This window comes from Melanostigma gelatinosum (assembly GCF_949748355.1).
Source record: "Melanostigma gelatinosum genome assembly, chromosome: 15".
NCBI lineage: Eukaryota > Metazoa > Chordata > Actinopteri > Perciformes > Zoarcidae > Melanostigma > Melanostigma gelatinosum.
In genome coordinates this window covers 23,527,993-23,543,781 of record NC_136648.1, presented here as the reverse complement: position 1 = coordinate 23,543,781, position 15,789 = coordinate 23,527,993, and the positions used below count along the sequence as shown (strand labels likewise).

Genomic DNA, 15,789 nt, shown 5'->3' with positions numbered 1-15,789 from the left:
GAATATTATAAATGCTATTGCACATGCAAGAGAACAATAAATCCGTTTATACTCATGATGAGAAACAGCTAAATAAATGAAAAACATGATACAAAATATATACAAGTCTCCTTTACCGAAACGTCAGACACAATCACAAGGGAATCAACATTTTGAATAACTTTTATTTGCATTTTATTTTATAGCCTAAGACCTAATCCCACCCTATCTCTACTTTTATCATTTATCATCATCTATCATTGAGTAGAGGCTACACACACAATCATTTGAAGAGAATACAATACCTGCTGGTAGGCTATAATGCAACCAGTGAACAACAAATGTATTCAGTGTCAGCTAGTACCAGAAAGATCACTTTTCATTTCCTAGCCTTAGGGCTGGTTTTAGGTCAAGTTGAAGTTACTTTCAACTGGTTATGAAATATCACAGAAAGGTGAGGGCAGCCATTCTGCTGAAGTCTCTCATGAAGCGGCAGTAGAATTGGCGAAGCCAAGGAAGCTGAAGCTGTTTAACTGGAGTTGGTTTGGGCCACTGCCTCAACTTTTCAGGATCCGTCAGCCCCCGCCTGCTCTCGGCGATGGAAAAAGACTGAATTAATCTTCACATGTCTCTGCTTTGATGTAGTTTGTTCTCCAATAGTCTTTAAAGCACCTGTCTTACATGCAAAATGAGTTTATGAAGCAGCAGAAAATCTGAATATCGTCTTGAGCTCTGATTCTGATCAGGTGGTAGTCAGACTGTGGCTCCTTGGAGGGGTTCAAAGGTGGAGTTGATATGAGGAAGAGGGTATATATTTCCCACTCTGATGTTATTGAGATCCTGGTAGTCAATACAGGGACGTGGGGAAAGGTCTTTTTTGGCAACAAAGAAAAAACCCTACACCAACGGTCTCCCCACGACCTCTCTCAAGACAGGACATGATGCATAGACCACTGGATGGCAGGGGCCCCGGGGAGCAAGTCAATGGCGCAGTGTAAGGACTGTGTGGAGGCAGACAAAGAGCTTTTCTTCCTAAATGAAGGCCTCATTTATGCACACTTTCTGTAAGTCCACATTTCTGTCGACTTTGGCCAAATCCCAATGTCCCCCCTTACGAACTCACGGACTTTGAGGCGCGCTCCTGCGAAGTCCGTGAGGGTTTAGGGATGTCCCACTGTCAAATCGTCAAGTGTTTGAGGGCTCTCTCGCAGACTTTTTGAGCCCTTTATGAACCCTTTCCGAAAATCAGTATGCTGACTTAGCCAAAGGGAATTACCCACAAATCATTGCAATGTGACGTTAAACACGGGGTAACCAGTGGACGCATGGAGACGTACAAAAAAAGGTAAATAAAGAGGACGGCTCACGTGTGTTCAGCCTCTCATATTAAATTGACTGAGAAACATTAAGGGTTAAAGATGAAACAAAAAATAGACATGAAATCAGAAGATATTTATTTATTTATTCATCAAATATTTGATTCTGTCATTGAAGCTGTTTTGACAAAAACGAGTAAATAGATGATATGAGTTACCTCTCATATAGTGAGGAAAGAGCCTGAAGACGTTCAAATCAGGGAGTACAAAGTATAAAATAAATACCCACAATTCATCATATTTTTTGTCGTTTTCATGGTAACGTGATATGTTGCACCTACTGACACCTACATATAAGCAGAGGAAGAGTGAAGATATTTTCAGACATGTAATTTTGGATTGGACATTTTATGGGTTTTAACACACAAGTGTTGCTGAACAGAGGGGAGCAACTGATTATAATAACCTGTGCCCTAATTCACACCGGCAGTACGCCCCCAATTGGTGGGAGGTCGTACAAAACTAACAAAATGGCTCATACACCCATTATTGAATTCATAAATTGAACTGATTATTCAGTTAAGCCTATTAATGAAGAGGGACCTAAGACCCCCAGCTCCGCCCCTTTCCCAGCAGTAGGCCGGTCTCACCGCTGCAGCACAGCGAGAGCGCCTCAAACTTCACTTTTCGCCGTTGCGAAAGGCGGCGCGAGGCGCGCGTGCGCGTGAAACACTCCTCGCGCCCGGCTGGTTTTAGGGAAGCGCGAGCTACCTGTTATGTCATCTCCAGCGAGGAAACATCTACAGAAGGACAACAGTAACAGTTAGAACTCTTCTTCTTGTGAGTCGCGAACGAGTTCCGTGAAAACCAGGTAAGCAAACAGCGACGTGTCCTGTTGAACAAAAGGCACCTTTAAGCTTTCTCCGCTCGCTGCAAGTCACAGTTGGAAAAACTGTCCCCGTTCACGTTGGTACATAACGGAGTTGTATCCCAAACCGGACAGTTTTTAGCTAATGTTTCAATACAATTCACTCAAAATGTTGATACAAATGATCGTGTAATGTTTTCAGTTGATTTAATGGTGTTAAACTGAAGTTAAACTTCGTACCTTTCAACCGAAATATTGTTGTAATTATTACAGTTAGCTTTGCCTTTACCAGAGTCGTTAAAACGATGCTAACACCGGTGAATTAGCCGTGCACTGCTATTGGCCTAATCCGTACGGACTTCTATCCTCGTTGTAAACACTGGCTGCTGTTGGTTTTTCGGGGATATTCGCTTGTTACAGGGTCGCAAAAATGACCATCAATGCTGTCAACACATCCGGGACCGTAGTTCTGTCCTTCACAATAAGATATCACGCTTCAACAACTCTAAATGATGCAATAAAAGCTCCTTAATTTCCGTTTGAGCGTATACCACCACCTGCTGTAACGTTATATGTTTTGTTAAACTCTTCTAATGTCAATCACTGGCAAAACATGAGCTGATGTATGGAATTTAACAATTATGTGCACATATCGCTTTCTGTTCTTTTCTGCTTCTTTGAGTCTGCGTTCTACTGTTTTTCTGCTTATTGCTGTCTTCTTTCTGTTCTTTTCGTCTTCTTTCTGGTATTTTCTGCTTCTTTAAGTCTGCTTTCTACTGTTTTTCTGCTTATTGCGGTCTCCCTTTGCCTCTCTTCTCTCCTCTCTGTCTCTGTTCTCTATCTTTTCAGGCAGGAACATAAACCACAAGAGAGACATTTAAGTAAAAAACATTACATTTTGGTTAACCTTATATACTGTATAACATAGCACTGTATTATATTGGAGGCTTATCTACATAAACAATAGTTCTAATCATAAGAGCCACTGCTGGCTTTCAATAAATGTACAGTCTCTCTCACTCTCAAACACACACACACACACCAACATTATTTGCATAATTGATCAGATCATTGTGCATTATTACACTTGATGTAGCCTGGCTTATGATAAACAAGAAAAACATTATTTTACATGTCTGCTGTTATGTTTCAGAGCTAAGACCAAACAAACAGCAGCCTACCTTTAACTCGCGCTATGATTCTTTGATCGTTTTTCCCGCGGCCACAACTGTTTTTTTCAGACACAACATTTCTGCCTCCCTCCCCTCGACTACAGATTATGTCACATATCAATGCTATATTTTCTTTGGCTAGACAAAGTAGTGTAAAGCTAGCTACAAACTACACTCGCATGCTAACTTATATTAGCAATACGGAGAAAATACAGAGACACTTCTCAAGGCAAGGCAAGTTTATTTGTATAGCACATTTCAACAACAAGGTAATTCAAAGTGCTTCACATAAAACCATTAAAAGCATCAAAACATAAGGCAAAAGAAAAGGAGATTTAAAAACAATTAAGAACATTCATTAAAACATTAAAAAACAGTGCAAGAAATAAAATGCAGTAGTAAAATGCAGAAATGCAGGAAATTGATGAATATATTAATTGAATGTGGTTCAATTAAAGGCAGCAGCAAACAGAAAAGTCTTCAATCTTGATTTAAATGAGCTGAGGGTCTCAGCAGACCTGCAGCTTTCTGGGACTTTGTTCCAGATATGTGGAGCAGAAAAACTGAACGCTGCTTCTCCATGTTTAGTTCTGACTCTGGGAACAGAAAGTAAACCGGTCCCAGACGACCTGAGGGGTCGGGATGGTTCATAAGGTAGCAGCAGATCAGAGACGTATTTTGGCCCTAAACCATTCAGTGCTTTGTAAACCAACAGCAGGATTGTAAAGTCAATTCTTTGTTGGACAGGAAGCCAGTGCAAAGACCTCAGAACTGGAGTGATGTGATCCACCCTCCTGGTCTTAGTGAGGACTCGAGCTGCAGCGTTCTGAATCAGCTGCAGCTTTCTGACGGACTTTTTACAGAGACCTGTAAACACACCGTTACAGTAGTCCAGTCTGCTGAAGATAAATGCGTGGACAAGTTTTTCCAAATCCTGTTGAGACATAAGTCCTCTAATCCTTGATATATTCTTCAGGTGATAGTAGGCTGATTTTGTAATTGTCTTGATATGGCTGTTCAGGTTGAGGTCTGAATCCATAACTACACCTAGATTTCTGGCTTGGTTTGTGGGTTTTAACATCAGTGACTGAAGCTGAGCGGTGATTTTCAATTGTTCGTCCTTGGTACCGAAAACAATTACTTCTGTTTTATCTTTGTTTAATTGAAGAAAATTCTGGCACATCCAGTTGTTGATTTGTTCAATGCAGTTACCCAGCCCTTGTATGGGATTATAGTCCCCTGATGACATGGTTATGTAGATTTGTGTGTCGTCTGCATAATTATGATAACACACTTTGTTGTTTTCCATAATCTGAGCTAGTGGAAGCATGTAGATGTTGAACAGAAGAGGCCCCAGTATTGAACCTTGGGGAACACCACATGTCATTTTAGTCAGCTCCGATGTGTAATCAGCTACAGACACAAAGTATTCTCGGCCCTTCAAGTAGGATTCAAACCAGTTAAGTGCTGTGCCAGAGAGTCCCACCCAGATGTTTAGTCTTTCTAGGAGTATGGCATGGTCGACCGTGTCGAATGCAGCACTGAGATCTAGTAAGACTAAGACTGAACTTCTGCCATTGTCTATGTTTAAGTGGATGTCGTTGAAAACCTTAACAAGAGCAGTTTCAGTGCTGTGGTGCTGTCGAAAGCCTGACTGGAAAACATCAAAGCAGTTATTTACGGTCAAGAAGTTGGTCAGCTGTTGGAAAACCGCTTTTTCAATTATTTTACTCAAAAATGGGAGGTTTGATATTGGCCTATAATTTTTCATCGTTGCGGAGTCTAAACTAACCTTCTTTAGGAGCGGTTTAATAACTGCAGTTTTTAGGGCTTGTGGGAAGACACCTGAGAGAAGGGATGTGTTTACAATTTGTAAAAGATCAGTGGTCATGCAGTTTGAAATATTTTTGAAAAAGTGTGTTGGTAGAATATCCAAGCAGCAGGAGGATGACTTCAGATGTTGCATAATGTCTTCTAGGCTTCTACGGTCGATTGAATGAAATTGTATCATGATATTTGAATGGATGTTATTCAGAGATCGGGACAACACATATCCTGTGGTTGGTGTGGAGGCACTGACTGCTTGTCTAATTTTCTGAATTTTGTCAGTAAAAAAGGAGGCAAATTGATTGCATGCCCAGGTGGATTGGAGTTCAGCAGCTACCGACACTGGAGGGTTTGTTAGCCTGTCGACGGTAGCAAATAAGGCGCGTGTATTGTTCTTGTTTTTGGTTATGATGTCAGAGAAGAATGACTGCCTTGCATTTCTAAGTTCCAAATTATAATTGCGAAGTCTCTCTTTATAGATGTCACAGTGAACCTGGAGATTAGTTTTTCGCCACCTGCGCTCAGCTTTCCGACACTCTCGTTTCTCCATTTTGGAGACCAAAACTGAAACTGATATTAAAATCACCAACAATAACAACACAGTCAAAATCAATACAGATTACAGACAGCAGTTCAGTAAACTCATCAAAGAAGGTTGCACAGTATTTAGGCGGTCTGTAAATGTTTAGGAATAAAGCTTGAGTGGAATTCAGAGCCACATATTCAAAAGAACTAAAATGACCAAAGGACATCTGCTTGCATTGAAGAGAATCATTAAATAAAACAGCAACTCCACCTCCTTTCTTATGCGCTCTTGTTTCACTCATGAAACTGAAGTTTTGGCTGTCGTTAGGCGGGGTATCCTTCCCGTAAGGTCTCCATGGCGATGCTGTGTGGTTATCTTGTGTTTAGACTCCTCTTGTATCTTGTCCTTGACAGTAGGGACAGACAGGTGACGCAGGGAGAAAAACAGGTTCGAGGTAAACAGTTTTACCCCTGACTTGTTCAGACAAATTCCATGCGCTGCAAAAAGATGTCTGCGCTCCCAGAAAAGGTAGAAATTGTTGATAAAATGTACTGAATGGTCAGCACATGCAGTTGACCGCCATCTGTTCAGTGCAAACAGCCTGCTGAATCCTTCATCTCAGAGTAAAGAGCGTCGCCCGAGCGTCGCCCGAGCGTCGCCCGAGCGTCGCCCGAGCGTCGCCCGAGCGTCGCCCGAGCGTCGCCCGAGCGTCGCCCGAGCGTTCTTTCTGCTTCCTCTCAGCAAAGTCACTTTGCTATGGTATTTAGACATAAACGTCCATATATATTCATGAAATTTGACACGTAGATTATTTGATATGTATGAACTAATATTACTCGCCGAAGAAAATGACAGCATAATGACCGGAAAGGGCGTCACGCCGGAATCGTTCGAGACAGGCCAATAGCAGCTAGCGCCGTCCGAGGCAGGCCATCGTTACGTTAGTCCTCACGGGGTCCGCGTGGACACTGCTGGCTGGTTTGTCTTTCTGATTTAAAGTCGGACTCAGCAGTAAAAAAGAGAGGGTACCGGCTGTGCTCCAATATATGCCATTATTATTATCCACATTATGATATCATACATTCTTATCGTAGATTGCGGATGTAACGGCTGCAGTCAAGCCTTGACTTGCTGTTAAACATTGCGCAATCCCTCACAAACTGGGTTGAGCGTGTGCCTTCGTTTGTGCTCAACCCAGTTTGTGAGGGATTGCGCAATGTGCAATGCGCAACGTGTCTCCTCTCCTCTCTGTTTGAACAGGAAATGTGCAAATTCAGCAATTTTGATGACAAAAATGCTTGAAATTATGGGAATCATACCTCCTCTGACTGCATGTCCCTGGTTGACACTTGTATTATATGTCCTTTCTTTCCATAGAATAGGTCATGTATTTCACGTATGTGTAGAACATATTTAGTCTTGCTGATCTGACAGAAACCGCAGTGAAAAAGCACAGAGGTGAGGCAACCAGTACCTCTGCCTCAATGAAGGAGGTGTAAGAGAGCCCATGGGTCGGGTTCATGCTTGTAGTTCCCTTACTACTCTTCTTCTTCCATTTTGCTTTGTCCGCAAACATTGAAGATGAAATATCTAAGCTTTAACAATTTTCAAAAAACAGGAAAATATGACCAAATCAACAGAAATCCAACGTCGGACGAGTAAAGTAACCTTTTATGTGTTTGTTGTTCTCTTTATAAATCCATGGTTGTTACACAGATTTTCGCGGGTGGCGCCCGTGAGCGCTCCGCTTCTGAAACAGGTTGGTGGGGCAGGTCGCAGATCGCGGCACACACGTTCCTGGTGCATTCAAATATGTACCGTACCGATGTGTGTGTAAAGAATGCTGATACGAAATATGAAAAACAACCAGTAGTCAATGTGCAGGCTGCCAATTGAATGGTGATTTAAGATACTCTATATTGGGTTCATATATTTGTAAATCTGACCCTGAAAGAGTCAGTGCCTCACCAGCCACGAACCTCACCGCACGTCACTGTATATATATGATTTAATTGAGCTCTCAAAGTGCACCAGGTTGATGTATTTAACTTTACAGAAGAGGGTAAGCGGTCCACATAATCCTGTCAAACTCCTGTGAGCGAGATGAAATAAGATGGTACTATTTTAAGAAATGTTCAGCAACTGAGAAATTCATATTGTTGAGCCTGATGTTGCTATGATGCTCTGCTATACTTGTTTTCATTTATCTGCTAGTTTTACCCACATATGATTTACCAAATGGGAAAGTTATGAGATAAAATGGTTTGAACACATAAAAGGGTTCACTTGGTTATCCATAATTATATTTTGGATATCCGGGACACCAGATTTAACCCACTTTACTCTCCATCTCTTCTCTTTCTTTGCTTTTCAGAATGTCAGAATGTTTGGGGCGGTGGTTGTCGGCATCGGCACAGCAGGCTGGGTTAGGATCAGAGACATGTTGGCTCCTCTACTTGGCAGTCCTGCAGCAGAACTCAATGTCAGAGGGTTCATATCCAGGTAACCCACACACGACTGTCAGCATGCACAGATAAACACAAGCATTACTGTCCTGGCCATGCGTAGGCGGTTTTATCGTTAGTTCATCCAGCAGCAAGGGGGAGCTGCAGTCAGTGAGCTGAGACCTGAAGCCCTGATGTGGCACAGTGCGCTGTCGCTTGTTTTTTTTAAAGTTTATATTGAACGTGTCCTGTGTCCAAACTGCACGTCCTTGTGTGTCCAGCAATACACCAGCCAAGTGTGAAATAGAGTGACTGAACAGTAGATATGAGAAGGACACACACATTACAGAGACTCATGGCTTTATTGTTAAGATACAAAAACAACAAACCCTATCTGGCTTTTTCAAAATGGAGCTATTTCACCAGATACCGTTTGTGAAATGGATAGGAGCAATTTTATCTGTATCATCTTGAAAGGCGCCAATGTCTTTCGAAGTAGCATTCCTGTCATTATCAAGCTGACGGTGTTTTTGTCAACAGGAGAAGCTTGGACCCTCAGCAGGGTGTGAGTCAGATCTCAGTAGAAGAAGCTGTGGGTAGAGAAGACATTCACGTGGCGTTCGTCTGCACTGAGAATGCGTCGCACGAGGACAGCATCAGGTAATGTGCAAGTCTGCAAAAAGTCTCGACACTTGATCTGTCACATTAAATAGTTCTGTTCAGTTCATCACTCGACGTTCCAGAATCTCTGGTGTTCAGCTATGGAGTATATGATATACATCATTCTCATAATAATCAACCCAAGCCTTATGCTGCGTTCACACCGGTCGCGTTGATTTTTTGACGCACTGCAAAATCGCGTCCAACGCGCCGCCGGTCGTGTTCACACCAAACGCTGCAAAATCTCGTAGTGCCGGAGAGGGGGCGTGGTTTATCGTCCTGGAAGCCGTTCACCTGGCCGCCATTTCTTTCCGCTGTCAACCATGAAAGGAATAAGGACAATTGCTGCTTTGTACGTGTTGTGGAAGTCCCTCAAACATCGGAATGCCAAACGCCGTCATGTCTGGTTCATAATATTGTTCAGAGGAGCTCCGTGGATTGTATCGAGCTGTATTCACTGTGTCTAGCAAGCCACCGGTCGCTGTTTACTACAGCTGTAGGAACACAAAATAAACTGATTTGGCTGTGATTCAACTGCAATAAACCGACAAAAAGGGACTCCGAAATAACTACATAATGATGCAGATTTGTACTTGTCTTCTCCGACAAAAAGGGACTCCGAAATAACTACATAATTATGCCGATTTGTAGGTTACTGGTCTTCTCAATGGAGCTCTGATGGATCGGTGCTAGGCTATGCTAACATCGTAGCAGCTCCAGCAGCACTCAATAACGTCACGTAGACGTAAATACGGCAGCGTCTATTCATTGTTTGTACCGTATGGTTTACACACACATGTATACACATAGTTTGGTCCGGTCTCTGTTGATATGAGGTATCGTAGAGCTCTGGGTGAACACAGACGGCTACAGGATTTATTTCCTGATTCAACAACGGCAGGAAGCCAGTGATGACAGGGGGAGCAACTCAATGCTGATAGGCTATCGCGCCACAGCGTCACGCGATTATGTCGCTGAAGTTGAAAAATTTCAACTCGCGCGTTGGCGATTTTGCGGCGTCCAACTTTTGCGGCGTCCAACTTTTGCGGCGTCCAACGCGCCGCGCCATCGCAAAATCGCGCCGCGCCAGTCTCATCGCGTCTGTGCATAGACTTTGTATGTAATCTCGACGCGCGTCAAAAAATCAACGCGACCGGTGTGAACGCAGCATAAGTTGTGCCCTTTGGATCGAGGTATGCTTATTCGAGCCGGAACGATTTATCAGTCATTCAAGTCGACTCATTTGTCTGGCATCGTTGTATGAACCAGACGGCAACCTCGCTGAGTGAAACAGATGCGGAAGTGTGTTAAAGCTGCATTCTCTCTAATGTCCATCAGGGGGCGACTCCTCTGGTTGTATAGAAGTCTATGAGAAAATGACTCTCCTTCTCTCTTGATTTATTACCTCAGTAAACGTTGTAAACATGGGTTTATGGTCTCAATCTCTAGTTTCAAGTCTTCTTCAATACAGCATGATGTTCATTTAGTACATGATGGTCCATTTAGAGTCAAACAGACCATAAAGCAGGGGATGCTTTAGGGCGGGGCTACTGTGATTGACAGGTTGCTGACGCTACCTGAGATGCATCCGGCGTCACTCCTCCATATTCCAAATATAGTAACTACCGTTCATCGGTTGCAAAAAATACAAGATGGCGACGGCCTTATTCCCACGATGGCGACAGCGAAATCGACGAACTCGAGGCTTCATAATGGCGAACCAATGGGGCACTTCACAATGACTACGTCCACTTCTTACATACAGTCTATATCAGGGGTCTTCAACGTTATTCAGGCCAAGGACCCCCAATCTGATAGAGAGATGGAGCAGGGACCCCCGACGATATACATTGTATCAAATTGTGTTTTATATTAAACTAGGCCTAGTACCATGAATACCTCTTTATTGTGCATTCAATACTAAGCTATTCAAATAATACACAGGTTCATACATTCATGTTGTTATGTTAAACATGTGCAAGGCACAGTGAGTAGGGAGGCCGTGCCACTGCCATTTATAAACACACCTTGTCAGCTGATACCAATGCCAATATCAACATTGTCTGTTAATTGCATGATAATCATGCATGCAAGCTATTCAAACTGATGTTTTCATTTTAAACATAAATGTGGAAACTAAAATGAGGGATAGCCTATTAGTGCCACTGCCATGCATAAAGATACCTGTTATCCTGCATACAATACTGAACCATTAAAATAATGGACAGATTCATGTTTAGAAAAAAAAAAATTCCACGCCAATGTCAAGCTGTTGTCCAAGGAGTACTAATAAGAAGAATGGAGACCGCTACAGACGACGCTGACATCGAGGCTCTGAGACGGGTAGCGTAGTTCACACCAGGCGACTTGAGCCCTGGTTTTCCTCATGCGTAAGGCTTGCCCTTAACCATCATTCTTTTAAAAATAAATCTCACACGATTATTTTTTCGATTTGATTATTCTGATGACTAATGTATTAAATATTCTTACGAATATTTTTTTCATTCCAGATTAAAAATTAAAAAAATGTATTTACCCAAAATATTTATAAAAACACGATTCCGATTTGAATGTCATTCAATGATCTTCTCTTAAAAACAAACCAAATGTAATAAGATGGTGGACCTTATTTGTCAGATGCCTGATCAGAAAAGCACTAGATTCATTGAATCACTGTCGGTCACAGCAAGCCTTTCCCAGAACTAGAGAATCTGTATTTTTACCCAAGTACTTGACTTAAAATGTAAAATGGCTACGACATGGATTCATTTCATCATGGAGTAATGTGCGGTTCAGATGATCACTGGAAATGTATTTTTGTATCAGTGTGGGGTTAGGGAAATCATTGAAAGGTCAGTCACGTACTATAACAACCTTCTGTAAAGTTAGTTCAAACCATTTTCTCACTCGTATATAGCTGTACGTAAATAGAAAACATAAAACATGAGATGTTTAACAGCAGCAGTGCTGAAATAACTTTTAACATGGTGACGATGAAGAAACATTTAGAAAATCTATTGTAAGTGACCACTACCAACAGAAACATGTTCCGTGTGTCGATAATCCTAACATATCATGCTTTGGTGGAGACAGAAAGTAAACAGGTCAATGCATCAGGTTAAATATCTGACCTGTCGGGGGGGCTACTTGGGGGAGGGGTCGCCTGTTAGGCGTCAATCATCCAGAAAACAGAGGAATTCATCACTGATTTAGAGCACTTTATTTAGGAGAGGATGGAATGTTTGTTTTTTTAACTACTGAATGACTTTCTTTGATAAAGAAAAATAGTGTTACATCGCATTCATTGACATTAACTCAATTTTAGATAGTCTTATGAATTGTTAACATTTAGTCCATCCACCACATGATCACCACACTTTTAGTGATGGCCAAATGTGCTTAAATGTGCCGAGTCTGCTCAATGTGTAAATAGGCAATGTCACATGTTGTGGAGCTGATCTGTTCTCTAAACTTATTTACAATCCTATTGAGAAACAAAATGCACAACTTAGTTTCTCATCAAAATTCAGTCGTTTGTTTTTTCATACCAATTGTGATAAAGAACACTCCCTCCTGTCTCATCAGAACTTTTCTGCAGGCAGGAAAACACGTCTGTGTCGAGTGTCCCATGACCATGAACTACAAGGCTGCTGTGGAGCTCTGGGATTTAGCCCAGAAAAAAGGTGATGCTAATTTCTAACAGTATGGAACTCGCATGTACTCATGCTGATCTATGTCCAGTGCTACAATAAGAAATAGTCTTATTGTTTCTCATTTTCTGGGTGCAGTCTGAAGATGTGTAGTGGTTATGCTGCTCTTATGTTAGTGGGTGCTTGGTTCCCTCATTGTGGAGCCAGCAAACAGTCGAGACTTTGTAGAGCGATAGGGAGCCATGCTGACTGGCAGTAGCAGAGCCTAGCGGGTCTGCTGGGGGGTGTCATTTGACCAGGGCCATTCTCAGCACCAGTGTCTTGGATAAGACTTCAGCAGCTACAAGGAGCCAGTGCAGTGTGAAGAGGAGCTTCAGAGGACCAGCTGGGCTGGATGAGCTCAGTGCAGTAATAATTCTCCTCAGCAGTGGAAGTACATCGATTTGTTTCAGACTCTGTATCATTGACGGTACTATTGATGACATGTTTGTGGGGTACTGAACATCTTGCATTATGAGAAAGAAATTGGGGTTAAGATTCCGAGTCCTGATTGCACTTCATCAATGACTATATCCTCAGATCAGTGCTTGGGTTCAATGACATTTTTGCAAATACACACACCCAACGAAGAGTTAAAGCATCTCATTCTATCTCCGTCAACATTTGTGTGTGTGTGTGTCAGGAGTGATTCTCCATGAGGAGCACATTGAACTGCTGACAGAAGACTACAAAGAACTGAAAAAAGAGGTAGAGGGTAAAATCCTGCAGGAAGGTACTCTTCACTTTACAGGTAAGAGACAGGACGGTTCGTCTCTTTGACACAGCTTTGACCAAACCCTTCATCTGTTTTAAAATTGGAATTGAGAGTAATATATTGTTTTAGTTTATCATATGTCATGCTGGACACTGTGCTGAAAACACTCCTGCCTGACGGTCACACCAGTCGAATGTGACAGTTGTCCAAAGAGACTGCATTTTAGGCTTGGAACTCCGGCTAAACCTCAATAAGGAAATGTAATTGTGTGCATTGTGTCATTTGTTGAAGGTGGAGCTCTGAAGCCTGGATTTGGTTTCCCAGCATTCAGTGGCATTGCTCGCCTCACATGGTTGGTCGAGTTGTTCGGTGAGCTGTCGGTCTCTGTAGCAACCATGGAGGAAGACTCTGGTAACAACTGCAGCAAGATGACTGCAACGCTGCTAACTTCTGACAACAGGTGAGAGGAGTGTGTCCTTGTATGTCTACCACAGCGGTGGAATAAATAGTCATGAAAAGACTTTAAACAACAATGTCTTGCTCCGCCCCTTAATACTGACTTCCCTACTCTGTCAATGGGCTCCCACTGAAGACATGCATCTTTAAAGTGTATAGTTACATTTTTGTTTAAAGACTCTGTAGTTTCTAAACAGCTGGCTGCTGTAGTTTTTAACAAATTCTACTCAAAGGGGGAATTGTGTTTTTGGACCATTATCAGCGGGAGATTAATCCGTACTTGGTGCTCCAGCTATATATACATAAAGTAGATAACTGCACATCTGGTTTTCATGTGGACGTTTTCTAAAAAATTAAAAATTAAAAAAAGCAACAACAGTGTTGTGGACTTTGAACAGCTTGTTTTCAAAAGCAGTTTCTCGTGGTCAGAATGGCCTTGAGGTTTCAGACCGACAGCTTTTTCAGAAACCAGAACGTTTTGAGCTGCTCTTCAGATGCCAGTGTTGAATGTGCTTGCTGTCAATAACGGTTTAGTCGGTTACATCATAACCCTCCAATCATTCACTGTGGACCGGTCATATTAGGAACACGTCATGAGGGAACGTCTTCCAGTCTCTGCTCTGACTTTTAGTTTTTCAAGCAGCGTTACAGTATTGCATTGTGGGTGATATGTGCCACTCATTTGCCAGCTGTGGCGACGGGTTTAATCATTCATTTAATCGGTGTCCTTCTAGACCTCTGACATGGATTGAGGAGCGGGGGCCGGGCCTCCCCAGGGCCAAGAAAATCAACTTTCACTTTGACTGCTGCACCCTGACCCAGATCCCACCAGCACCTAGAGGGTGTGGGGACCTCTTCATGCAGGACCTGATCCACTTCTCTGCCAAGCTGGTGGGCCAAGTGAGTGCCGAGGAGCTCCAGAGAGAAGGAACCAGGGTGCTCCACTGTTTGCAATTAGCAGAGAGGATACGAGAACTTTGCTTAGTTAAATGAGTCTCCATGAAATAATCCTAAAACTTTAGTTAAAGCGCTTATGTTTTTGCATTGTATGTTGTACAAATGTTCAACGTATTACTTCATATTATTTCCTTAAAAAATAATTAATTCTGGTTGCAAGCAAAGTAATTGACCACTGACGTGATCCGCACATATTTCCACATGGGTGCCTGAGCGAACGACTGGAAACATCACAAACAGTTCTCTAGAATCCAGCAGCCTACATTTACTCTCACACACCAGTAGGAGGATGGAATCAAACTGTTCCAATTTATTAACAATGTTTTGGCATTAATGCATTCTACAAGTCATTTGTGGTTCAATGACGAACCAAAAAGGTTCCCTTTTAAGAGGAGGAACATTAAAGACATTCAACATGGCCACAGTGAAAGTAACCCGTTGAACTCGCCATGTGTGAATAATTGAGCTGGAGGGTGACACTCAGAGCTTCCATGTGGCTGATGCACAGAAGCATCACAATGTCCTCAATGATCTAGCAAATTCATTTTATGTCAATCATCAATCCATCAAAGTGAAAAAATAAAAATGTCTTCACAACCTACAACATTTTCCAGAATGTTCTTTAGATTAGTCCCAGTTGAGTGATGAGTGAACGCTTTATCAGCCATGCACAAGGACGAATACTGAAACTGGACAAAGTGTGTTTACAGAAGTGGACATTCCCCCCAGTACACCCCTCAACAAAAATCTGCTTATAAAAGCAGTCATTGTTTTATAACTTTAAAACGTTTCAGTATTATTTGACCTCAAATAAAAGGCAGCAACATCTAAATGTAAAGCTTTGAACTACAGTAACCTGTGTCTGGTGGAAATGCAGCTCACTTGAAGCTCTTCAGAGCTTATACAACACGCTTTGTCAGTAAGAACAGCTGCACTATAATGAAATCTGTGTGTTTGGGGTCTTTTGGGTGAACTGACCAACAAAAGGGAACCACATTACAGAGGTGTCACAGCTGGAACTGCTGTGGATATTTGAAAATGTGTCCTTAGCAAGATGCTAGTTTTAAGTTCCTACAATTCTGAAGTACTGCTCAATGTTTGGACTCACTCAATAACACTTATTACAAACAATGAATATGCATTACAATCCTTAATGAATGCACCTCTACAGCTCCTGAAT

General features: G+C 42.2%; 1 protein-coding gene across 1 annotated transcript; it reads left to right on the top strand.

Moving 5' to 3' along the window:
- Positions 1–2,028: 2,028 nt before the first annotated feature.
- On the top strand, positions 2,029–15,782 carry blvra (biliverdin reductase A). Its single transcript, XM_079285480.1, has 7 exons — positions 2,029–2,166; positions 8,063–8,190; positions 8,673–8,792; positions 12,378–12,475; positions 13,125–13,232; positions 13,488–13,656; positions 14,387–15,782. The coding sequence occupies exons 2-7, from the start codon at positions 8,072–8,074 to the stop codon at positions 14,643–14,645; spliced, it is 873 nt and encodes a 290-aa protein (XP_079141606.1). The 5' UTR covers positions 2,029–2,166; positions 8,063–8,071; the 3' UTR covers positions 14,646–15,782.
- The last annotated feature ends 7 nt before the right edge of the window (positions 15,783–15,789 follow it).